Here is a 26,605-nt window from a genome sequence, read left to right as displayed (position 1 = left end):
TTGGAGCTGTGGTGAGTCGTCATTTTCATGCACTTTGAATTTGCATTGTATCGTATTTTGAAGGCATTAAACATGACCATCGCGATATGAGTGTTGCGGACAGATTAGACGCTCCTTGTGTTTATGATTATAGTTCAAAAACACCACCGTTTTCATGCAGCTCATACCATATTATAATGCCGGTCCCTTAAAATATTGTCTGACATAAACAAACAAATTGGCGTGCTTCCGTGTGACTGGAACGGATGAACGGCATCTCCATTCATTTCAATGGGGGAAGTGGATTTGAAATCCGAGTGTTTGGAGTCACGAACGTGGTCAAGGTACAAACAACATAGCACGCCGTTCGTATCATCGAAACGTCGCACGCGGGGAACGACGTAGCAAGCGAGAGTCCGAGAGAAAGGAAGAAAGAGCGAGTGAGGTAAGCAAGCAGAAACACTGACAGTCAACAGGGAAGCAGGCGAGCGGCACGACGGCGACACGCCGGAAGAAGCAACAGCGAGCACAAAACACGTCGGAACCGACCCAACGCTGACAGCAGGGGCGGGGAAGACGACGACGAGGGGTGGAGGAGGAGGAGGAAGAGACACCTGCACCGCGACTCGCTCTCCCTCCCACCCCGCCGCCGTCGCTGCGCCCCTCTTCGGACCCCCCCGTTTCCTCCTCATTCCTCTCCCACGGACCGCCGCCTCCACCACCTCCGCCGCTTCCTCGTTAAGATGGCTGACCCCGGCAGCGACGGAGAGGTGGCGGAGGGCGCGCGCGGTTTCGCTCGCCAGGGCGCCCTCCGCCAGAAGAACGTCCACGAGGTGAAGAACCACAAGTTCATCGCGCGCTTCTTTAAGCAGCCCACCTTCTGCAGCCACTGCACAGACTTCATCTGGTAAGCGATGCATGGGTTGTTTGTGGGTGGGTGGGTGTACACAGGTGATTCACTTGATGCCGCCGCAGTGCTTCCCGAATCCGGCAATCGCGACCGTAGCACCGGGGACGTCTTCGTTTGCCAGCCGCGGCTTGGCTGCTTTTTTTTTTTTGCCGCATCGCCACGCACCCCCATCCGCAGGCACGCGGGGGCCTGCTGCATGCCCATGTGTGTCATTGAATGCGTCATTAGTAATCCACATTAGTGGATGAATACTGAAAGGCATTCACCCAACGTCCATGACAACCCAAATTCTTTTACTCCACCATTCACAGCACTTTTTAAATAGTCTTTCCACATTTTTCAAACGATGCAAACCATTGAATATTTACAAAATTCAGGCCCCTTCGGATGACTATTTCTCACTTTCTTCTAAATGACCACATTTTTCATCCTTCCACATTTTACACAATTGACAACAGTACTATATGAATGCAGACATTTTCAAGACTGACATCATCATTTGACATTTCTTAACTGTCTTAAACAATTCCAACTTGGAAAAAAAATCACAAAATCCAAGCAACTATTTTTCATATTCTATTTTTCGTATGATAACATTTACAAATGATATTTCACTTCAAAATGATAATCCAGGACCTTAAGGCAACTATTTTTAGGTTATACATAATCAGGATTTTGGAGCCGATCGGGGAGTTTAACTAACTAAATAAATGAAATATAACTGATCACTGAGCAGTTCAGAAGATGGACCAAAAAAACAAACAAACAATGAAACCCTAAAAGTTGTCCCAAAAACATTGATAGATATTAAATCAACGGAAAATGGGGAGGGAAAACATGAACCCTCCCACCAAGACATGGGAAGAAGAAGCAAGGCTATATTGCTGAACAGAAAGGGGGGTTTGAGGCAATTCATTATTTACTGATTTCTCCAAAATAAATTGAGAAAAATTAAAAATAAAAGCTAACATATTCCTGATTTAAATCGATAATATACATAAATTGAGCTTGAAAAAAAATGGACTACCCGGGCCGGCTCCTTTAAACATTTCACGTCCGTCTTTCACAATCAAACCATTCTCACTTCAAAATGTTCAATTTATTCAGGACATCAGAGTGTTATTCTTTTATGCTCCCTATTTTCATCATTCACTACAATTTGTCCAGAATGACATTTTTCGTATTGATCTTGTGTCCGCAGGGGCTTCGGCAAGCAAGGATTCCAGTGCCAAGGTAAGGAGACGGTTCATTCACAAACACTTGCAAGACGGCTGTCTGTGCCTTCTGGGTTTGTTGTCTTAAGTGGGCCTCAAGGTCTGCTTTGTATCACCGTGACCCCCGCTTGGGCTCTCACCGTGCCGGTGTTGGCGGGTGTTTACCTACGGGGATGAATGAGCAGTAGGATGACATCAAAGGCGAGACTAGGAAGTTTCCCCGCCGCCTTCTTAGGTTTTGAGTGCCGGTAGGGCGGGTGGATGGTTGGCAATGAGTGCCTGTGGGCCCGGGGTGTGTTGAGTTTCACGACGCCGTTCAAATCGGCCCTGCAAATGTTGCCGCGCTTGCTGTATCACTTCCTCTTCTCCACGCGAACACCCGCATCCACATCAGCATGTCAACACGGCGGCGATTCTTCTCACAAGGCCATTCGAAACCAAACGGTGATAGACTCTGACGTGGTTCCCTCTCCCGTACGCCAGGTGGCTTTCACTGCCGCCGCTCTGCGAGGTGCTTGAGCCTCGACGTATACTGTATGTGTGCCACCACTTTGTTATATAATGCGAGGTTATTTCACCTTCCCCGATTTTGCTTTAAAAGAAATTTTTTTTTTAGTCCGTCTGTTTACTTCTATTGTGCAAGGTGGTAGTTAGCTTGACTGACTGCCAAGAGGAGCAGTCGCATTACTAACGGGGTGTGTCAAAGGCTGTGTACCACAGATTATTTTTTTTTTAATTGAAGCGGTTGGTTACTTCTAATCCCCGGTAGTTTGGTTCATTTCGATTGTGCGAGATGTAGGTTGTCATGAAACATTGGTGAGAGGAGCTTTCGTATGACGTGTTGTGGACATTGCCCGTGCGTGAGCAATCCATAGCCGACTTCTATTTTTTGATGCTGAGGATTATTTCTAATGGTTGTTTGTTTTTAAAAGCGCGTAGACTGTGGACGTGTCCGTTTGAAGCTGTGGATTATTTGTACTTGTTGTGTTCCTTTCGATTACGCAAGATGGTGGTTCTCGTGAGTAACTGGGTGGGAGAAGTGGCGGCGTGAATATTATGACATAAATACAGCGACTGATGGCCGTCAACTTTTTTTTTTTGTACTTTAACTGTGGAGTTTTCTTCTTGATTGTGTATTACAGGTATTTCGAGCAGTGGTGTTTATTTTTGTTGCACAAGGAAAGAGAAGTTAATGCACGGCTATGTTGCGTGCCAGTCTGTTGCTGGGCCTTGTCCCATTTCTGTCCCATACCGATCAGCACACGGGCTCAAAACACAAACCCAAATTTCTCATGCGTTGCCGTAACATTGCCACATAATGTGTACAAATTTATTGAAGGGCACAGACAATCACATCTCTTTTACCAGCAAAGTGATGATTAATAAAATAACCTGCATCGTTTTACCCAGAAAAATCTGGAAATCATTTTTTTCCCCCCCAAGAAGTTTATTGACAACCTTGGTTGAAGTTTGCAGTTAAACTTGTACAAAGTAAAACAAAGAATTAAACTATCCCCCCCTTTTTTTAGGTCCACCAGAAAAATGCTAATGCTAATAAATGTGGGGAAACTCAATTGATGTGCGAATGCTAGCACTAGATAGCATCCATGTTGGAGTGGTACAATCCATCAAAGTTGACCAAAGGTAATGCAACATCCAACAGACAATATGACACGATTCGCATATCTTCCTTTGGTGCATATCATCATATTATTTATTAAATCACCACTGGCCCAGTCAGGCCAGCATCTGTGGTGCCTGACACATGCCATAGCGGCCCAGGGCCATTGAGCCACCATTAATGTCGGACCGCGGAGGTAAAAGTGAACAGTGGATTTTTCTGTCCTTTCCACTCATCACAATTCAGTCACAGATATCTGAAATGAACATTTCCTGCTCATCAATACATCATTTACGAGAGAAGAAAAACGTTGTTCATATGCTTGACAAAATTCATTGTGTGACTGTAAAGTCATCGGTGCAGGTTCACCTCATGTTGTGTGCCATGTGCATGATGGTTGAGTTTCCTGCCCACCAGCAGATCACTAGCAATTAACCCGAGGCAGCTCGTAGGGTTACTTGTGATGTAAATATTGATCGCCTTCTACGTTGGTCCAATGACCGAGCAGTAGATCAAGCCTCAGTTGTGACAGACAATCGACAGGTTTGTCTGTCGCAAGTGATTGTCGGGGAGTAAAGGTCGTAATTGACGGAATTTACTGTATCTTAAGGTCCGCTGATATACACGTCTTGTCTTGTCATTGCTTTTGGGCAGCTCATTCTGTCAAATCAAATTTATTTAATGCTGCGTTGGCTTTTTTTTAAAAAGCAGTTTCAACCTCACAGACATAGTTGCATTATAGGTGTGGCTAAATAGGATAATCGACTAGACTGCAAACACAATAGTAAATATCGATATCGATGACGTTAATGAATACCTCTCTGACACGCGGCAATCAAAAACCGAGCGCTGTGGTCTTAGTGAAAGGCTGCGTTTTTGCATCGAGCTCTTGCATTGGTTTCAATTAGAAAGAGCGGGCGTCAAGGAGATTCGAGGAGAAGCGTGTGCAGTGCTATCGTGGTGGGAGGAGCGCCAGCGCGGGAAGGAATGTCAGATACGCGGCGGAGACCTGTTCTTACCTGTGTGGATGCCTGTTTGACAAAGGTGTCTCCTGTGCATTCTTCGTGTGTTTCCATACCTGTTCTGCAGGTCAAGATACCTCCCTTTAGCCCGTCCTTCATGTGTTTTGATGAAATGGTTGTTTGGTAGTAGGTTCCCATGTTCACTAAAGGGCCAGGGGGGGAGAAAGGAAGTCACGTTCGCTTAATCTCTTGCGGAAGTGTCTCACCATATGCATCATTGCGGGCATTTGCGCAGAATTTAGTGATGACTTACCACTGATGAGGCTTTTCCATCAAACTTGGCTTGGTTCTGCTCGGCCCGGCGCTGTTTTAAATTTGTATTTTCCCCTGTATTTCAAAATTGTAGAGCAGAATACAAACAAATGGGGATAGAGGAGAAGGAAGGTCAAGTATGCAAAAGTTGAGATTCAGGGCAACTGATAGTCTCAGCAAGAGTCCAATGTTTGCTGTGTTTATTGTTGTCATTTCAAGCCGTGTGTCCTCGAATGGTTCGAAAGTCCCTTTCACACATTTTTTTTTTTGCATTTATTATTTTCTTATCATGTGCCTTACGCAGATAAGTCATAAAAGCGGGCGTATGTCGTTCATTTGATGCCATGTGCAGCAGCAACCGATGAGCGCACCGTGTCACTCTTAACAGCGCACCACAGGATTATCGTTCATGAGAATCCGAGAATCAAGGTTTGGCGGACTTTGATCAGAGGGTGGAAAATGTTCAAATTCGACTTGATTTGGCAGGACAGTGGTACATCTACTTACGAGATGAATTGGTTCTGGAAGAAATTTCTTCAGTAGAAAATGTAAGTCGAGACGCATTTTGCATGTAAATGCCCTAATTCGTTCCAGGCCCCGTCAAATTTCAGACAAAAATGTTTCCTAAACCATCAAAATGCATCAAAATATGGAACCAATGCATGCTACAAGTAGATCATTGCACAATAAATGAGACTTGTGCATAATGTAAAAAAAAACGTTTTAAAACAAAGATCATTTAACTTTTAACTGCGGCCTCCTCGTTTCTTGCCCTCTTTAGTCCATGTTCTCTCTCAGAAGTGGTTTTTGCCTGGCGTTTTGTAAAGAACTGATCCAAGGACGTTTGCTTTTGTCGGCTTTGAACAATCCTTCGAAATTGTCCAAAGCAAACATCAGCATAGTGAGCGATCGCCCGACTGGTCAACACATTTTCTGGATGATTCACATTTACGTAAAACGGTGGGAACGCATCCTGGCCCGAGGGGCGAACGACTAGGACGCTGCATAGACGCATTCGGTAGGAGTCCCTTTTAGCCAATGGGATGCCAGGATGATGCTCGGTAATAGCCAATGGCAGAGCAGCTATAAATATTTTGAGCTCAGGAAACTCGGAGCTGCGAGTAGCAGCCCGTAGTGTCTTTTTACCTTTCGGATCTAGAAAATTATTTCGTAACAATAGGCAATATTTTCCTGTTGAGACGTTTCGTAACTTGAAAGTTTCACATGAATTGAAATTCGACGTTCGTAAATAGATGTACCAATGTATGCCTGTAATCCGCTTGAAATGACAATTGCAGGTCGCCTTCAATGTTTGGAAATAATTCTGAGAGCTGCGGGGTTGGATGACTCGTCCACCGCATAAAAAGTTTGACGGCTAACGTTGCTGCTGACGAATGCGCAACCTTGAAGCCAGGGCTGCTTGATAGAATTGCCGCTGTCCAAAATGTCATCCTTGAGAACAGTAGACCTCTTAAGGCATATTTCTTCCTCCAAGCAGGCCAGAAATGATTTCATTGATATGTTTATCTGCAATAATTCACGTCAGCCAAAATGCTTCTCCTTTATTACCTCCACCAAGGAGAAGTTTTCTCCAGCCAGCATGACGCATTGAATCACTAATCAGTTCCCCGCACCCCTGACGAACGTTGCACATCCCCCATTTGTCAGTAATAAGCTCATCATTTGAAGTCCGGGGTCTCATCCATAATTATTGTTCCTCCCATCAATACGCAAAGTTAACTTGAGAAAACCAAGGCGCTGTTCTCACACTTGGCACTCCGCTGGCAGCCATTCATTTGCAACAGATTTGATTTCCTTTTTTGGGGGTGGGGGGCAGTACTGACAAGATGGGGGTGTAAATCTGGAGTTCTTCATTTCCAAAATGCCAACAATCCCGGAAATTGTCAGGACTGTATCAGATTCAACACTTGTTCTGGTGCGTAATTGTTATTGATTGGGGGGGGGGGGCAAGGGCTGACTTCATCCTGCTCATTGGCTGATTGACAGTGTTTATAATGTTGTCGTTGTAAGTGACTGCTTCGACAACAGTGGGCTCAGCCGGTCTAAGTCATCGAGTGTGAGGTGTGCAAGGCATCGCAGAGTTTGGCTTTGACAACAGACTCGTTTTGGTGCCGCGTTGGCGAGTCGGCATGCTCGCACACGTCTTTTCATTTTCGTTTCTACTCTGACAGCTCGAAGACCTTTTGCGTTGTGTTTTTGAAGAGCCAAAACGGCTCGTGAGATTCACTTCACGTTAGCCTGCATTCCGTCAGCTCACTTTAGTGGCTTGTCACTGAGGTCGTAACCTCAGTCGAACGTACTGCGGCTGTACCCTTGACATTTTTGCAGCTTGGTAACGCCCCCGTAGCTATTTGGCCCTGGAATAGTGACAGACTGCTACTGGAAGACACACAACTGGTTACTTAATGTCGTCCTATGCGATACACGGATGTAAGATGGCCAGAAATTGATTATTTGTCGTCGAGCTTGGACTCTCACCCCAAATCCCCGTTTGCTATTTCTGTTGACATAAATGAACAAGTTCTGAATTCATTGGAACGGAGTACTGATCGTACTTTTTGCGAAAAAACAGATCATAGTCCAAGAAATGGCAAATTCCGTTTTAAGCTAAATGTGAAGCGGAGTGCACTTATATTGAGCTTTATTTCTATCATGGGTTGTCCAGAGTGCTTTACAAAAGCTTCATAATCACTTATTTGAAAATGTATCTATTGAACCAGCGATGTAGCGTTGACGCAGACATGTCAACGTACAAAAATGTTTTTTTTTTTTTGTTGTTGAGCTTGAACTAGCTTTCATTAACCGCCAGATTCCCCCGCCGTGCCCTGGTAGAAGCCAGAGTGTTTTTCTTTCTTTGTTTGATTGTTTTTGGTCAAGTTTTAAATTCAGCCGCGTCTTAGCTAGCGCTAAGCTAGCTGAGGCGTTCGTCTATCTGGCGTCCAAATTTGCAAACTCCCTTCGTTTGTTGCTATGACAGCATGAGAGGCCAGCATGAAGCGTAGATGTGTCGATGCACGGCCTAGCGGGGCTTTATTGACTGACTGCTGAACAGTTTTATTGAACGCTCATTAGTTCACTAAATATTCTCACACGCTTCTGGGATCTCGTTTGAAGAAAGCGCCACCTGCATTCACACGATGCATGCGCACTCCCCACAAACCCGTATGATGAATACGGAGTTGCAATTAGTCCAGTGGTTAGCACGTCGGCTTCACAGTGCAGAGGTACCGGGTTCGATTCCAGCTCCGGCCTCCCTGTGTGGAGTTTGCATGTTCTCCCCGGGCCTGCGTGGGTTTTCTCCGGGTGCTCCGGTTTCCTCCCACATTCCAAAAAAACATGCGTGGCAGGCTGATTGAACACTCTAAATTGTCCCTAGGTGTGACTGTGAGCGCGGATGGTTGTTCGTCTCTGTGTGCCCTGTGATTGGCTGGCAACCGATTCAGGGTGTCCCCCGCCTACTGCCTGAGGACAGCTGGGATAGGCTCCAGCACCCCCCGCGACCCTCGTGAGGATCAAGCGGTACGGAAAATGAATGAATGAATGAATTTGCATCTCCGGTGGCGTCACCAACTGTTCGCTCTAAGCTTCAGTGTACACGGTGCGTCTTAATCCTGACACCGGTTCAGCCACTGATTTCTGAATCGAGGCGGGTTTCAAGTGTTCTCAGGCATCGTAAGTCAGCAGCTTCCGACCGGGTTCAATTTCCAAAAAATAAATCGCCTCAAAGTATGATGCAGCGAAAGCCGCGGAAGTAGCATCAGGCCATCTCAATGTGCTTTATTCAGTGTAAATCTGGCTCGAGTGTGAGTGCTAAGTGCCTGGGTGGCTTGAGGACTGTGAAGTGTCAGTCCTCCGGCTTCCTCTCGGCCGATGTCTGCAGGAATGTGCCCCCCCCCGCCCCCGCCCTCCAAAAATGCTTTGATTTGCTGCGAACGCTGCCAGTCATTCTGAAAGGGGAGGCGCCGGTAGGCTCGACTGTCAGGCTCGCTTGGTTGCCTGGCAACAGAGCAAAGACCTCCGCGGCGGGTCACTCGGCCTGTCTTTCTGTTGGATGCCTGTATGTGTGTGTGTGACTGTGAGAGTGTGTAACAAGGAAGATTTATGAGCAAAGAGCTCAAGTGCGACTTGAAGCTGCGCCGTTTGCTGTTCCGTTTCTGCTTTTCTGAAACGGTGCAAACACACACATATGAATCCTCCGGCCCCTCGGACAGCCTCAAAAACCAGCTGTGCTCCCACCTCTTCCTGTCCACACACATACGCACACATTGTTTGTCTCGCTGTAACTTCCAACTCCTCCACTCCATTCTCTCACCCTCCTGTCGCGCTTCCCCTTTTCATTCAGTCGCTGCATGTTTGCTTTGTGCGGCGCTGCAGATGGACACAACTCCACTTCACGCTGTTTAACAAACACTCTAGCCTGTAGTGGTTACGCTTTAGAAGTTTGCTTTTTTTTTCTCTGGAAAGCAAATGTGTGGAGCTTTTATAGACAGAGGGGAGCCTTGAATTGGCTCGCTTGGAAGGACAGATGCGGGGTTTTGTATGCCGACCATAAAATAATAATAATAATAATAATAATAATAATAATAATGGTGGTGGTGCTGAGAGAAATGCTCCTCAACAAAAATGAACTTGTAACGCGCCTGTTCATGACTGAGGAATAATGCTGAAATACACTTAGGTTTAGAATCAGCCGGACTTTTTTTGTACATACAACCATAACTTCCCTAAAAATTATGATATTTTTTGAGACTGATTTTTTTTTTTTTTTACACATTACAACATAAGGCAAATACACTCGGCTGATTCCTTCCAAAAATTGGCAGATTTTTCTTTGTAGTAGTAGTTTAACAAATACCAATACGAGATGACAAAGAATTGTAAAACAGTCAATGTTCCGCCTCAAATTCATCATATATATATATATATATATATATATATATACACACACACACACATTATAAGCATTAAAAGACCAAAAAGGGTTATTTTACTCAGCAAATGTATGATTTGTTTTAATTGGCCGATTGATGAGTGATCGGAATTTTATCCTAACAATTAAGGCAAGCAGCCTTGGCCTAAAAATTTCGTTTGAGGCTGAGTTAGGTTCAATAGAAATTGTGCAGTAGAGTTTCATAATACTGTATGGCCTTTACACACCACAGAAATGGAGATGATGATGTTTTCCGAGAAAAAAAAAGGCACTTAAGTGTGAGTTTACTTTTTCTTTTGTGTGTGTGTGTGTGTGTGAGGGAGGGGGGCGGGGGGCGGGGGGTTGAAAAGCTTGCTGCATTCACATTTGGCTTCAGTAGGTGAAAATCCAAATTTGTTGGCTTGTGACCAGGCCACACACTTGGCCTTTGTGTTTTGTGTGTGTGTGTGCGTGTGTGTGTACATTTTAATTTGCATAGTGCTTCCTATTTATAGCGGCACGAAATGGTTATTATGCAATTGACTTGATGGCGAGTGGCCGGAACAAACGGTATTTAATGTTCTCTGTTTATTAATCACTTGGAATAGACTCCAAGGTAGCAACCCTGATGTGGAGAAGTGGGTTCTCTGGCGATGCAATTATACAAATGAAGTCTCACGCAGGAAATACCACCGCAATGGTCCTAAGTCCCTTTGGAAACTGCTGCCAGTTTCCCTCATGAAAAGGTAACGACTGTGTGAATAATTAAGATTAAACCCAAGGATAATGTCACGCGCCGCCTGACGTCTTTGTGGCGGTCGCAACATTTTCTTACTGCTTATTTAGGTCAGTGTTGCTTGAAAAGTCAACCTGATACGAATATGTATCATCACAGCAGATGATTGCTTTCAATAAGGAATCTTCCAAACAGCAGTGAGGTGTTGGGTTTTAGTCCGGCATTTGAAATGAACAATTTAGGATTGAAATGAGGGTTTTATTGATTTATTTAACGCTTTGGCACACCTCCGATTTGAAAAGGAGGCCGATTTAGCCTTTAAGGTTGCGATAATAACCTGAATATATCTTTCACCAGTTTCTAGAGGCCCATTTGATGGCTGGCAAACATTTTGCTTGTCAGAAGCAACCAAAAAAAAAAGAAAGTAAAGAAGAAAAAAAAATGATTTCAAAAATGCTCTCAGCAGTTGACCAGAAAGGATTTGGTGTCCTGCACTGCTCCCTTTGAAATGCAACTGTAATTATTCATTTTTATAAAGAAAAATGAACATGTCATCATCCATATCAATGTTAGATGGGCATAGTTCACAAAATTCTTCGTAAATAGCCAATAAAATGATACTCGGTCTGATAGTTGGGTTACCGGCAATGACCCAACGGCGGTGAGCTGCTTCCTTCTACTTTGCCACATCAACACCCACAACTTCTCCAAATGACGAAGATATTTTGCAAGCTTTCATACCCGCCATTCCAAATGATCAGTGTTTCAAGTTGTGCAGTTCATCCGCTGTGTGCCTGTGTGTGTTCCATGTTTGCTGTCATCTCAGAACAGAGAGACCACCCCTCCCCTAACCCCTCCTCCAAAAACCACCCACCCACCTCACTCAAATCAAATCAACAAGTGGCGGACTTGTTTGACGAGGGTGAGCCTCCGTGTTTGGCTGACGTGATTCCGACTTGTCGCACCGTGCTGCGATTGAATAAAAGAGCAACTAAATATAGCACTCGGTCGGGACGGCAAGCTGCACCCGCCGGCGAAAAACCAGCGGTCTATTGTGAAATGACTAATGGCGCATAATTGGCATATTGATTCGTCTTTTTATTTTCACTTTATTAAATTGCGAGTAACATTTTCTTTTCTTTTGGGGGAATTTCTCTCCTCTCTATTTTGCAGTGTGCTGTTTTGTGGTCCACAAGCGCTGTCATGAATTTGTCACCTTTTCCTGTCCGGGCGCCGACAAGGGACCCGCCTCCGACGTAAGTCAATCAAATGCGCACTACCGCCACATGTACCTGGCATGTGGGTAAGGAGAGTCACAGTCGCCGGTACGCTTTTAGACGCTTGTTGCACAGGACAAACGGTCAATACGAGACTACAAAACAATCGCAATGAGCTGCCGCAGCACACAACTCATGCCCAGAAGCGGATATTCGAGACACAGATGTCGCTCAATAGGCCACGTCCCTCAAAGGTGCACATCCGACACAAAAATACTGCAGTAGCAATCGTAATTATTTACTTTGTAATCCCAGTTCATTTCTTTACATTCTCTGTTATGTTTCAGTGTGTTCTTGTTTGAGTTTGTCCTGATCTGATCACATGATTGAAAAATGATCACGTGATTTTCAGCTGTTATTGACCTAAAAATATTAATGAATGAGTTCTTTTCAACAGAGCGGTCTTCATGCAGCAGTCTGTGAATGTTCTCTGGAGCTTTGGTCCGAAATAGTCGCAAGCTTTTGTACTTATCTGCAAACTAGTTCAGCAAAAAGGGACACAGTGTGAGGGGTAGAAACATTTTGCATATACGGCTGACGTCGGGACAAGCTAAAAGATACTACAAGTTTAACTAAGTCTAAGCGAGGAGCAATATGGCCCGAAAGCTCTATGAGCGACCCCTTCGCAAATCTGACACATTTCAACGACTTGCTGCCCCCCCCCCCCTTCACCCCAAATAGAAATTTAATGAGTGTGAATTATTTTGTGACTGGGATGAGCAATTCGGAAAATGGATTGATGGATGGATAGCTTTGCCCTAATGGCTGCATTTGATGAGGCAATTAAGCAATAGCGGTGTTCACAGATGTGTGGAGTCGACCACTCATCCTCCGACTACGCAGCTGCATTGAGTCATACATTTAATTGGACGCGCTTTTAAATCACATTGCATTGCCAAGGTGTCGGATCGGACTCTGTATTCGCCAATACTCAAAAAAATCAAGAGAATAGCCCAAATCAATTGCAAGTTTTCTTTAGGCAAGGCAAGGCAGCTTTACTTATAGTGCATTTCAGACGTGAGGTAGATTTTGGAAAAATTATTTTTTTGAAATGATCTAAATGTTAAATTGCTCCATGTGCAGCAATTTGTATGCAGCGATGGCTGTTTGAAAGTGCTCTATAAATACAGTTGAGTTGAGTTAAACTAGATTTAAAAGCATTCACACGTTGGTCTGATTTCACCTCTGTTGGCAGCATTATTCCATTTGCGTACAGCACAACAGCTAATGCTGATGCACCAGGTTTGCCTTTTTTTTTGGTTAAAAACGCACAACAACAACAAAAAACTGTTATCTTGGGCGAGAGAGTGCTGAAATGGGGAAATAATTACTTGATGTTGGCAACTCCCACTATGAGACGTTTCTGATAATTGGTCAGCGTGTTCGCACACCGCCCCAGGGGGATTTTGACTCACACTTCCTGACAGCAGAAACTCTAAATTCTTCAAGTTGTGCTTTTCTTGAGCGTACAAATTTAACAGCGGCTCAATTATCTCCCCCATTGTACTTCAGTCACTTGGTATGTTTACCCAACCCAGGTAAGTTAAGCAAAAAAAAAAAAAAATGGCCAAACTACAGCTGTATACTAGCAAGAAAACCAGTTTTCAGCTTGTTTAGCAGGGGACCTTTACCTTGAGACATCAAATCAAGGTAGCGGTGCGACGCTCGTAGCAAACTGTTACAATGCCACGCAGTCGCTTCTTTTTGTTGTTCTTCTCTCTTTTAATGGTTTTCATCTCAAGGGGAAGGAAACATATCTAGCTCGTCAGATTTAGAAATGTAAGAGAAGTCGTTTGGCTCAATAATCCGTAACTCGCATTTGCGCCAGATAAACAAGTGATGCAAAAGAAGGCGCTCAAGTTCATGCCAAGCGCCCAATGCATCACTGCCCCCCCCCCCCGCCCCTTTCGTATGCGTCATGATTCAAATTCATTATCAAGTGTTACAACCTCAGGTTGCATTCAAATGAAACGTTCATATGAATGTGCTGAGTGAGATGGAGTTCAAGATTATGAATGCAATTAGCCATATCAGCACTGGCCCTTGGCTTGCACTCGCACACAAACTCGATGGATGCCCGTTTCCTGTCAATTACAAGTCGCATTCAGACGCGCTGTAAAAAAAACAAGGGGGAGGGGGGGTGTGTACTGCCTTCAAGTTAATGGTTAATGGGCCAATGGCTCCAAAAAACGCAGGTAACAGAGTCATGCATCCGTCACTTCAAGAGCCTTGTGCAGCCGTGATGTTTAATTCCAAACTGCTTCTGCTTCTGTCTCAGCAGGTTTGGCTCAATAATCCGTAACTCGCATTTGCGCCAGATAAACAAGTGATGCAAAAGAAGGCGCTCAAGTTCATGCCAAGCGCCCAATGCATCACTGCCCCCCCCCCCCCCGCCCCTTTCGTATGCGTCATGATTCAAATTCATTATCAAGTGTTACAACCTCAGGTTGCATTCAAATGAAACGTTCATATGAATGTGCTGAGTGAGATGGAGTTCAAGATTATGAATGCAATTAGCCATATCAGCACTGGCCCTTGGCTTGCACTCGCACACAAACTCGATGGATGCCCGTTTCCTGTCAATTACAAGTCGCATTCAGACGCGCTGTAAAAAAAACAAGGGGGAGGGGGGGTGTGTACTGCCTTCAAGTTAATGGTTAATGGGCCAATGGCTCCAAAAAACGCAGGTAACAGAGTCATGCATCCGTCACTTCAAGAGCCTTGTGCAGCCGTGATGTTTAATTCCAAACTGCTTCTGCTTCTGTCTCAGCAGGATCCTCGTAGTAAACACAAATTTAAGGTGCACACATACTCCAGTCCAACCTTCTGTGACCACTGTGGCTCACTCCTCTACGGCCTGATACACCAGGGCATGAAATGTGACCGTACGTATGCCTGCTCAGATATATTCTGTGTATGTGTGTGTCTGCGTGTGTTTGGCGAGCGAGGCCTCAAAGCTTCAGTTCTTCTCATTTCACAGGTTTGTGAAACCTCATTTTCAATGAATTACCCCCCACAGGCTACCTAAAAGCCCCTGCATTGACGGAGCGTTACTCTTCTCAAGAGCTGCTAACGCGTATCTTGTTTGGAGTTTTTTTATTTTAGGTTTTTCGCCTCCAAATGTCCTCCCCGCTCCCTTGATTAATTCAGTGAAATCAATTCTGGAAATTCAGTTTGATGTGTTTGGAGGAAAATGAACAAAGACAACGTGTGTAAAATGACACTTGAGGGACAAATCTGCTGGGAACTTTTACGTCAGAGTACTCTGACCTCTAGTGGACACCTTGAAACATTACAGCTGACTATAAACTATGGAATTCCATTCAGTCCCAAATTACACGTCAGATATATTTACCTCCTCATTTTTATTTTATTTTTTTTGGGGGGGGGGGGTCATTATGTAAACGGAGGCAGCTCAATTAAAAATATTGCGGAAAACCATTTCAGTAGTTCAATTAAACAACGTCAATTGTTGTGTTTTGTTTTTTTAATTCCAAAACTCAAATTTCACCGTTTCCCAAAATAACATGATTTAAAAAAATCTATTTTTAAACATTAAGGTGTGTGTGTGTGTGTTATGCCTTGAAGACTGCATGATGAACATCCACAAGCGCTGCGTGGCCAATGTCCCGAGCCTGTGCGGGACGGATCACACCGAGAGGAGAGGGCGCATCCAGATCTCGGCTCGGATCACCGAGGACACGCTGACCGTCACCAGTAAGTGCTGCCCTACGGTGGACAGAAACACTTACAACATGGAGATAGATAGACAGGCGGACAGAAATACAGTACCTACCTCCACTTAAAAAAAAGAGAGAGAGAGAGAGAGCGAGAGAGACTTGATTTCACGGAGATCAAAACTGGAAAGACCATTAGCTAATCAATAATGCAACGATTGGCCCACATGGCCTATTGGACATTTGTCCACGCGCCAGCTTTGTCTCGCTCAGACAGCTGTGCATTGATTATGGAGCACAAGCTAAACTGTTGTTAAGTGTTGTCCAAAGCAGCCAGGGAAATTTAGGGGCATAGGCGCTGTGCTTTATTTCTTTATTTTTTAAAATAAATAATCATTTAAAAAATGAACTATGTCACGCCCTGTTTACTAAATCCCTATTAGTACACTGCAATTTTGTCCAATTACGTGTAAAGCCACATCCCATTCTTGTTTTCCCGCAGTAAAAGAGGCTAAGAACTTGGTCCCCATGGATCCCAACGGCCTGTCAGACCCTTACGTGAAACTCAAACTTATCCCCGACCCCAAGAGTGAGAGCAAGCAGAAGACCAAGACCATGAAATGCTGCCTCAACCCGACCTGGAATGAGACCTTCACTTTGTGAGACATCTTCATCTCCAGACTGTACAACCAAACAATCGCATTTTTATTTAGTTACGCTCCCCCCCCCACACCCCGTCAAGTTTGAAAAGTATCAGAATTCGTTCCTCACCGTGGCTTCTATATCTTCTCCTCTCTCAGCAACCTGAAAGAAAGCGACAAGGACCGCCGTCTGTCTGTAGAGATCTGGGATTGGGACCTGACCAGCAGGAACGACTTCATGGGTTCACTGTCCTTTGGAATCTCGGAGCTGCAGAAACAAGAAATCGACGGATGGTAAGATGGGAAAGTGCGCCAGCTTGCTATAATTGTGTTGCCTACGGCGGCTGTATTGACGAGTATCCGACCTCGGCCCAAGGTTTAAGCTTCTGTCCCAGGAGGAAGGAGAATATTTTAATGTTCCCGTCCAGCCTGACGGTGAAGATGGCAATGAGGAGTTTCGACAAAAGTTTGAAGTGAGTTGATCACGTGAAGACATTGCATCCTTGAATCTAAAATGCTTTTTTCAGGTCTAAATTGGAATTGGGGAATTTTATGTTTCTGTCTGACTTTGCAGTTCCTGTTTCGGAGTAGATCGGTACCCGAAAGCTATTCCATTAAATCTCCTCCATTTTCTTCCTTTGCAGAGGGCAAAAGTGGGTCCGGGGAAGCCGCCAGACTCCTCTTCGTCGTCGTCCGTCAGCAAGTATGACAGCAACGGCAACCAGGACCGTATCAAGCTCTCGGACTTCAACTTCATAATGGTTCTAGGAAAGGGCAGCTTTGGCAAGGTACACTCTGTACTTCCCAGAAGGAGAACCGGAAAGCTGAAGGGGAAAATAACCTTTGAACACATATTTTCTGATCCTCTGGCTTGCAATAGGTGATGCTGGCTGAAAGGAAAGGTACTGAGGAGTTGTATGCTGTCAAAATCCTGAAGAAAGACGTGGTGATCCAGGATGACGACGTGGAGTGCACCATGGTTGAGAAGCGGGTCCTTGCTCTTTCTGGAAAGCCACCATTTCTCACACAACTGCATTCCTGTTTCCAGACGATGGTAGGACAGAACGTCAGGAATAAGGTCACCGTTTTTGGAGGTTGGTTGCTGTTCACCTTTTTTTTTTTGTTTGTTTTTAAAATCTTACAGGACCGACTGTATTTTGTAATGGAGTACATTAATGGAGGGGACCTCATGTACCAGATCCAACAGGTCGGGAAGTTTAAGGAGCCTCATGCAGTGTGAGTAACTTAGCCCTTGGATGTTCCCATAGCACAGAATGGAAAAGTCGCTATCAACAAACGGTTATGAACTGTACACCTCATGTTGAAATGGAACATTTTGAGATTCTTTAACAACTGCAAGTCCCATAAACATTTTGTACTTTTTTTTCACAATTTAAAATATCATCACTGCTTTCGCCATATACTCCAAGGAAGAATTATGGGGAGCACGCAATACAGAAAGATAAGAGCATTTTTACTCATAAGAGGGAACACTTCTTTTTTTTTTTACTACACTGTGTGTATGTGGCAATTGGAAACCTAACCACACGCAAAAACCCTCGGCCGCCAGCAAGTCCTGAAGTGACCAGTATGACATGGTGAAAACATGACTCCATCCTCCTCATGTGACGCACACACTGCGGCGACGTATCAATACAAAAGCATTGGGGAACAAACTGTCTCCATTTTCCAGATTCTATGCAGCGGAGATCGCCACAGGCCTCTTCTTCCTCCACTCCAAAGGGATCGTCTACCGGTGAGTAGTTTTTGTCAACCGAGAACGGTGCGTACGTTCACAGTCCTCCTCGAACCGTAGTATGTACTTATCACCTACAAGTGTGTCCGTAGGGATCTGAAGCTGGACAATGTGATGCTCGACTCCGAAGGCCACATCAAGATCGCCGATTTCGGCATGTGCAAAGAGAACATGTCTGACGGCGTGACCACCAAGACGTTTTGCGGAACACCAGACTACATTGCCCCTGAGGTCTGTTTACGTAACCCGTTTTTTTTTTCCTCCCCACAGTAAACGAGACTTATCTCTTTGTCTGTGTATTCCAGATCATAGCCTACCAGCCTTATGGGAAGTCTGTGGACTGGTGGGCCTTTGGAGTGCTGCTCTATGAAATGCTAGCCGGGCAGGTCGGTATTGTCCCTGCTGTAATTTATTTTGACAAAGAACAAACCGTGATGACGAGGATACTCCGGTGTGTTGATGCTTCGATGTTCAGCCGCCGTTTGACGGGGAAGACGAAGACGAGTTGTTCCAGTCTATCATGGAGCATCACGTCTCGTACCCGAAATCAATGTCCAAAGAAGCTGTCGCCATCTGCAAGGGGGTGAGACCACTTTTGCACAAATAGGCTTCAAAGTGTCACATAAAAAAAAAAATCACATTTGAATGCACAGAAATGCTGTTAGCTAAAGGATGCATCGTCAATGAAGTATACTTAATCCATCCATGCATTTTCTCATGGACGGTTTTGAGTCTTCAGTGAACCTGACACGCCTGTTTTTAGAAGACCAGGGCCAACTTTTGAACCCCAAAAACTCCACTGCGAAGGAGATGTGTTCGCCACTTATCCACAATGCTGCCAAGTTTTAACAGAATATCACAGCTTGCAAATACACCCCCTAGTGGCTAAAAACACTAAAGCATTGACATCATTATTTTTTTTCGCCTTTACATTTAAAAGCAATAGAGTTGCACATTTAAAAGCAAAGTAAAGACAAAAAACTCACTTACTAAAATCATTAAAAGAACGTACTGCACATCAAAAAAAAACAAAATTTGGAGAAATTAATTTAATCACCGCTATGAACGTCAACATTGCGTTGCCTACGACCCGTTAAGTTTGATAAGTTTGTGTGTGATTGTCCAGCTGATGACCAAGCACCCGGGCAAGCGTCTGGGCTGCGGTCCCGAGGGCGAGAGGGACATCAAGGAGCATGCCTTCTTCCGTTACATCGACTGGGAAAAACTGGAGAACAAAGAGGTCCAGCCGCCTTTCAAGCCGAAATCTGTGAGTATGTGCCGCAGATACGACACAAGTACACATGCGACGGCTTGTTGACTGTCGTGGAAGTGATTGACACTTAACGCACACAATTGGGTAATAACGCCAGGTAAGTCGGTTCATTCCCCTGCACCCAACCATCACCCGGAACATCACTCACACGTTGTCATTGTGGTGGCTAATATATTTCGACCAATGGGAATCCACTGTGCACAGGCTGTGCGATTTCATTGGTTGATGCCATGTTTGCATTTTTTGTTAGTTTTGTTTTTTTGCGAGGGGTCACATCCAGGGTTATAATAGTTTTGGATTTTCCATTATAGTTATTTTTATTTCTTTGTGACTTCTTGAAATTTAGTCCAGTGTCAGTCAGTTTTCAGAGCAAGTAAGTTTTTCATTTGAAAATGCGGAGTTTGTTCCCTCGCTATGACGCGGCTCACCCTGCCCTGCCCCCTCTGTAAAATACATTGCAAAACACTGTATAATAATTAAAAAAAACTTTAAAAAAAATATTTACCAGTACTTTATTTAAAGTACCGGTAAATAAAAAACATACTGTAAATAACATCATATCTAATAACAAAAATCGACCCCTACTATGCAGATTTGACTTTGAAACGAGGGAACCCTGAATTTTATTACTTTTTTTAATATGTACGATATTCACTCATGTATGATATTAATTGACAAAGATGAAAACAACATTTTTACTATCATTTTGAGTTTAATTTGGTTTTATACATGTAAAATCTAGTTTCAGTTAGCTTAGATTTTGTTTCAAAAACAAATTCATGTTTATTTTAACCACTTTTTTTCCCCCCCAAATTGAGTTTATTTTTTCAGTTTTCATTAACTATAATAACCTTGGTGGCATCCCTCATCACGCTCACTCCCATTCCTCCATTTTCTCTCTCTTTCTCTTCTCTCCCCTCTTCCACGGCAGTGCGGGCGTGACGCAGAGAACTTTGACCGCTTTTTCACACGCCACCCCGCAGAGCTGACCCCCCCTGATAAGGAGCTTATAGCCAACTTGGACCAGGAAGAATTCCACGGCTTCACATTTGTTAACCCGGAGTATCATTTCGCTACTCACTGACGATGCTGCGCACACGCACGCGCGCGCACACACACACACACACACAGACATTATATGCATCAGTGCAATAGTGAGACAGAAATCACCATCGTGTTCATATCCAGGCTGCGTTACGAAAGGGGACATTTTGGGCGAAATGAAGGGAAATTGACAAACTGCTTCAAAGAAAGAAGAAAACAAAAGTATCACGATTCCTTTTACATGATAGAAATTAGCGCAAGTATATGCAAATGTTGAGAAGTCTCCGATTCATAATAGCAGTTCAACTGGCTCCAGTTCTGTCAACATTGCAGTTATTCACTGAAAGCCACCACGTGATTAATGAAATGAGCCTCTCGGTTTACCTTGCATATTCATGCCCTGTCAGTGCAACTGATGAGCATATTTATTTCCTGTGTATGGAGAAAAATGAATGATGACGAGTGACCTCCACCCCGCCTCCATACTCGGGATGGGTTTGATAAGCAATGAATTGGTCATGAAGAATGATATCGAATATCAATTGTTGACTTCTTAAAACCACTGAGGCAAAATCTTCGGTCTCAAGAAGGACATTGATGTCAGCGCTGTTAATCTGCTCGATACAAAAATGGCATTCAGAAAGCCCCTAATCTATTTATTTGTCTTACAAATTAGCTGTTACCGGTAATTTTCCCGATAGTCGATTTTAGGCATAGACACCAAAATATTAGGTACGACAGGTCAGGGAGGTGTAAATCGAACAATTTATTGTCATAGTTTGCACCGCATCGGGTTGCGTTATCGTCTTAGTGCAGTCAAGACCAAATGTTGGTTACGGCTCTTGTATTGAATCTGTGAGGCTGCCAAAGTGCCGACTGAAAATCACCAGAGTGCAGTCAAGACCAGTGTGTGCCAATTTAGTGACCGTTGTCCTTTTTTTTTTTTTTTTTTGGAATGCGCGTTAGAACAAACGACACAATAACCTCCTAAAAGTCTTCGGCGTGACAATAACGTGCGTTGAACATTGTGTCAAATCCACCTGGTCATGCGACTGCGTTTGCCGTCATGCCAGGGAAGACACTTGGGCACTTAATGCAATGACGGTGACAATTTATGGACTACATAGGAAAAAAAATGTCATGAATATATCAATTGTAATTGTTGTGGGTGAAAGAAAGAAGCGTCTATGGATTGTATTATTGTTCTGTATGACTGGAAAGTAATAATATACTTACTGGTGTCGACCAGGACACTTGTGCTGCGTCTGTCTTCTTACTGCCGTGACACACATCCAACAACTAGAAAATGGAAAAAAATTGGGATTCATGAATTGAGATCAATTTTAAATACAGGGACTACTTCATCCAGCGGACGTAAACTGAAATTGTACTTTACGGAAATGCTTGGGAATCCGTGCTAACGTCACACTCACTGTTCAACAACACTCAGCCTCGTAAATATTGTATAACCAAGTGGTGAGTATGAGAACCAGTTTTCCTTCCTCAGTTAAGCCGGCCGCCAAGAATTGAGACAAAAGGAGGTAGGCAACATCAACATTATTCTTTTCATGTGCTCCGCTCACAACTTCACCTCCTGTCCTGTTGTGGAATCTGTTTTATGGATCCTCGTCTGTACCGGAATGTTTTTCTCTGCCGCACAGGTGTTTTGTCTCGGGTGTGTACTGTTCAGTCAGCAGGTCTTTTCAGTCTTTTTTTTTCCGGGTTTGTTTGCACTGTGTATGGGCGCTTCTGTTTTTGTCACGTTGTGACCCCAATCCTCCACAGGCACTCCTGAAATAGAATAGACTTGCTCTTCACAAGTACAGAGATGCCCTTGTAGCCACCTCGAAAATCAGACACAATCTGTTCTGGGGGATTCTTAATTTGTTTTGTGAAATCGCCTTTCTCAATCAAAATGAATGGGTGCCGTTTTTAATCCCTGCCAGGGTCCCCTCCCCCGAAAAAAAACTTTTGTCTTTGAACATAAAAAATGTTCTTTACAATTTTTTTAATCTGAAATATTAATATAAATTAATATTAGTCTAAACTCAGTTTTTAGATTAATATTGGGCATCTTTTTATCCATCTCTGGGGGCGGCCATTTTGCCACTTGCTGTTCACTGAAAATGACATCACAGTGCCAAAGGGCTCAGCTAGTGAATGTCACATGACCAATAGCCCCGCCCCAAAAAAACAGGTGAGCCTTTTAACCCGTGTTTTAGTGAGCTGTGAATTCTTGCAAACTGAGCCAATTTTGGGTTTGTGTAAGGCCCAGTGATGTCATTTTCCGTCAACAGCAAGTGGCAGTATAAGGCAAAACGGACACCCCCCGAGATAGATAAAACCATGTGGATTTTTCAATGTTATTCATGTTCCACAAACGTAATATTAATCGGAATACCTTGTTTAGACTGGTGGGGATGTATAGAAAGTATTGTAAAAAAAATAAAATAAAATAAAATATATATATGGTTTTCTCCGGGTGCTCCGGTTTCCTCCCACATTCCAAAAACATGCGTTGCAGGCTGATTGAACACTCTAAATTGTCCCTAGGTGTGAGTGTGAGTGCGAATAGTTGTTCGTTTCTGTGTGCCCTGCGATTGGCTGGCAACCGATTCAGGGTGTCCCCCGCCTAGTGCCCGAAGACAGCTGGGATAGGCTCCAGCACCCCCCGCGACCCTAGTGAGGATCAAGCGGCGGAAGATGAATGAATGAATATATATATATATATATATATATACACACACACACACACACACACACACACACACACATATACACACACACTTGGTTGCCGAGGTTGCCCATTCTCAGTTAATGGACAATTCATCGACCGTAATCCATAGAACTTTAAATGTTGAACTATTGTAGGACTTGAAGAATAAAAGGTGACGTTTACTGCGTCCCACCCCTGCAGACCATGAATCAAAAATGTCTGTGCTTATAAAGTGGACTTTCCTTTTCTCCTTCATCGCTGTGCTTAAATGGAACTTCTGTTTAATGTTGTGACTCATTGTGCTTTTTTTTAAAACTCTGCTCAAAATCCTTAATTTTGAACTTTTGTTAATTATTTCTTTGTGTGTCAGAAATCCCGCCGCGACGTGGGCAACTTCGACAAGGAATTCACCAAGATGGCGGTGGAGCTGACGCCGACGGACAAACTCTTCATCATGAACCTGGACCAGAACGAATTTCAAGGCTTCTCCTACACCAACCCCGAGTTTGTTATACAAGTGTGATGGGGCGGGGGGATTTAAAAACCACACCAAAACGTGAACAGACCTGCAGTGTTTTTCTGTCATCTTGTCACGTCTCGATCGTCTCGTAAACCGGACTCCATCCCCCACAAACGTAGGGTGTAAGACTGCACAAGTGAGGGCTGCCTACAGGAGGACACATTTTTTATAACGCGGTAGAAAAACAAACACGTGCCACTTAATTAGAGCGCAGACCTCCGCCAAGGCACAACGGTTCACTAAAGTGCATAAAAAATTGTCAGGTTGCCTCGTGTTCCTTTTATGGGTTTCATTTGTCCCAACGTTTTGAGTTAAACGAATAACTCAAAGTAAAGGCAATTAACAACCCACAAGGCAACCCTTTTGTTTTGTTTCATACCAAGCAAAGTTTTTTTTTTAAATAAGTTGTTTCGGTTTTTCATTCAACTTTTTGGATTACTCATTTAACTCATGTAAATGTCAGCACAAATGAATAAGTCACAAAAGCCACACTTTTTTGGGTTGAATGAATAACTCAAAACCTTGGTTCAAATTGGCACATGTGGCAGTTGGTCCCTTTTTGACGAGTAATTGAACAATTTTTAGACTGTGGGATTGTGTCATTCTCATGAATCAAAATCGGAATTTTTTGCCTCCATCCCACGAACCAGATTCTCCTCGTATCACATCCTTTTCCTGGCCACCTGTCCACCAGATTTTGTGGAAATCGCTCATGTAACTTTTGTACAATTGTGAAAACCAACAAGTGGGCAAAAAAATACAAATCAAAACCTGTCACTTTTGTGTTTGGCGGAGGTACCAAAAAAAAAAAAAGTTTTCAGGAGTTCAGTGTTGGCTTGTCAACAAGGAGGGCAGCAATGAATAATGGCGCACGTATGTACATGTATTGATCTGCCGGTACGAGGCACGTTTGTTGTTTATTTCCTTCTCGTCATAGTGGGGTCATGAACATTCCATGATCAATAATGTCATGTATGTTATTTGCTCTCACAAAAACACACACTCGGATGCAAACATGGATGTGTCTGTGCAGCACGTAGTCACGGGGTGGGACGGGAACGGGGTGGTCCGGATTTTCGTCCTGAACTAAATAGCATGTCTTGTCTTCCAAATGGGCTCTTTTTCGCGGTGGCATCAGACAGCCTGCGCTCTTACTCGATGAGCTTTACTTTTATTGAAATCGCTTTAGATTGGCTATACCCTCCTGCGTGTCATTTCAAAGAGACCCCCGCCCCATTGGAAATAAGGGAAAGACGAGCACAACAGTAATTCAAATGCTGTCAGTTTTATCGAACGTGCAAGCAGTTCATCCTTTAAAGCGGTGGTTGTCAAACTTTTACCACCTAAAAATTTTTTTACTGAGCTCTGCGAGTACCACTGTCATGACGTAATTAAAGTACAGTAGCGTAGTTGTCCCAAATGTTCATTAAGAAAATGGCGTTATTGGATATTGATATATGTTTAATATTAGTAAAACGTCAGAATAACACTGCTTATTAATGTGATAATTGATTCATTGTCAATTTGCCAATGGCTTGTTAACCACATTGAACTAGTAAAGCAATTTCCTCATCACCCGCAATTGTGGTTAGTGGTCAAAACTATTGGGACACCACCTGATGTCACTTACGGTGAACTCTCCACGCTCTGAAACAACCCTTTTTGAGGCTGCTCCTTCTGGAATAAATGTCTCCCCCACAGAAAAGCAAAAAATAAAAATAATTCGGACAGAATTTGCTCACCAGAGCTCCTGTGACAACAAATTTTTATCAAGGGTAATTTGGCTCTTCCCTTGGTATATTAGGGTATTTTGCCCGTACGTCGGCTGAGAGCAGAGGCGATGGCTCGATTTAATGTGAAAAGGGCTCACAAATGCAAAAGCGACTCTTCCCAGAAAAGGGTTCTTGAAGTCACACCACCTTCCATCTCTCGTCTCCTCTCTGGCAAGTATATGCGCTCACCTATAGTGCTAGAACCGTCTTTGTGGTGCAGCTCCTCCCATGCATGCCAAATTGTATTTTTTACTTCATTAATCCGATTTAAAAAAAAAAACTTTGTGGACGTAACTGACCAGAGTCAGTGACGAGGAGCTCCTGGGATTGATTGTGTGCAATGAACATTTAGAAGTAGTTGTACTTGTTATTATTCTGTATGTGTTTCGGTGTATGTGTAAATAAGAATGGACTCCAGTGAGAGGCTGTTCTCACAAACACGTCCTCGACCGTTTTGACTGGTTTCATAACAGCACCGAGCACTACCTGCTTTTTATTTTATTTTATTTTTATTAGAGCTCCAAGTGCTGCTTTTGAATTTCTGAGTGAAGTTCAAATAGAATTTGGGGCAAAGGCCCGATTCCGATTTTTGGCATTGTAAATTTCCGATAACCGATTAAATGGCTGATTAATTTGAAAATGTAGAAATAAAATTATTTTAACTAGAAGAACAAAAATGAAAATTGCTTAGTAAAAAAAAAATTAATCAACCGATTTTCAATTTTGTGAGGCGGGAATGTTGGAATGCCATTATCTTTGTTGTATGTTGTCTTGTGTTAAAGCCTTATTTATTTATTTATTTATTTATTTATTTATTTATTTATTTATTTATTTAAAGGGGAGAACAATTGGCTCAAATCTGCCGATTATAAAAGAGCTATCATCGGCCGACTAAATCGGACGGGTCTTATCCCCCCCATCAAAAAAATTGGTGTAGAAGAAGAAAACATCTATATATATATATATATATATATATATATATATATATATATATATATATAGAAGTCTTAAGAAATTTAAACTTGGCATAGATGTACAGTACTTCCATTCGATATAAGTCCATAAGAGGCCTTCTGGGAATTGTCTTTCGAAGCTTTGTTTGAAGGAATCAACTGAATTCTCACTCACTTTTGTAAATGCATCTATCCTTGTTGAAAATGAATTTTACTTCCAGGGCTTGACGTCTGACAAACTTTAACAATTCACCCAAAAACGTGCCCCTATCGGAAGCAGGTATTGAAGACAGATGGGCGATGCGAAAATGG

General features: G+C 43.5%; 1 protein-coding gene and 2 long non-coding RNA genes across 9 annotated transcripts; 1 reads left to right on the top strand and 2 right to left on the bottom strand.

The window, feature by feature from the left end:
* Nucleotides 1-226: 226 nt before the first annotated feature.
* Nucleotides 227-26,046, top strand: LOC127613651 (protein kinase C beta type-like). 6 transcript variants are annotated; one of them, XM_052084770.1, is made up of 17 exons: nt 227-886; nt 2,091-2,122; nt 11,838-11,920; nt 14,715-14,826; nt 15,530-15,658; nt 16,121-16,277; nt 16,419-16,553; nt 16,636-16,732; nt 16,904-17,047; nt 17,140-17,313; nt 17,404-17,495; nt 17,953-18,015; nt 18,108-18,246; nt 18,321-18,401; nt 18,491-18,598; nt 19,142-19,282; nt 23,419-26,046. In XM_052084770.1, the coding sequence occupies exons 1-17, from the start codon at nt 723-725 to the stop codon at nt 23,569-23,571; spliced, it is 2,004 nt and encodes a 667-aa protein (XP_051940730.1). In that variant the 5' UTR covers nt 227-722; the 3' UTR covers nt 23,572-26,046. The 6 variants fall into 6 exon arrangements, with proteins under 6 accessions (XP_051940730.1, XP_051940728.1, XP_051940729.1 ...); XM_052084768.1 differs by lacking the exon at nt 23,419-26,046 and adding an exon at nt 20,220-21,590 and having other exon boundaries at nt 229-886; nt 14,712-14,826; XM_052084769.1 differs by lacking the exon at nt 23,419-26,046 and adding an exon at nt 20,220-21,590 and having other exon boundaries at nt 230-886.
* On the bottom strand, nt 2,710-7,771 carry LOC127613658 (uncharacterized). The gene is made up of 2 exons (XR_007966272.1): nt 5,000-7,771; nt 2,710-4,889 (listed from the first exon to the last, which is right to left on the bottom strand). It is a non-coding gene; the product is annotated as an uncharacterized LOC127613658 (long non-coding RNA).
* On the bottom strand, nt 17,543-23,743 carry LOC127613657 (uncharacterized). Of its 2 annotated transcripts, XR_007966271.1 has the most exons (3): nt 23,615-23,743; nt 21,569-21,631; nt 17,543-18,588 (listed from the first exon to the last, which is right to left on the bottom strand). It is a non-coding gene; the product is annotated as an uncharacterized LOC127613657 (long non-coding RNA). The 2 variants fall into 2 exon arrangements; XR_007966270.1 differs by lacking the exon at nt 23,615-23,743 and having other exon boundaries at nt 21,569-21,712.
* Nucleotides 26,047-26,605: the final 559 nt, after the last annotated feature.

The sequence above is a fragment of the Hippocampus zosterae genome, chromosome 13, assembly GCF_025434085.1.
Source record: "Hippocampus zosterae strain Florida chromosome 13, ASM2543408v3, whole genome shotgun sequence".
NCBI classification, from domain to species: domain Eukaryota; kingdom Metazoa; phylum Chordata; class Actinopteri; order Syngnathiformes; family Syngnathidae; genus Hippocampus; species Hippocampus zosterae.
The sequence above is the reverse complement of the archived record's forward strand: the minus strand, read 5'-3'. Positions and strand labels throughout refer to the sequence as shown.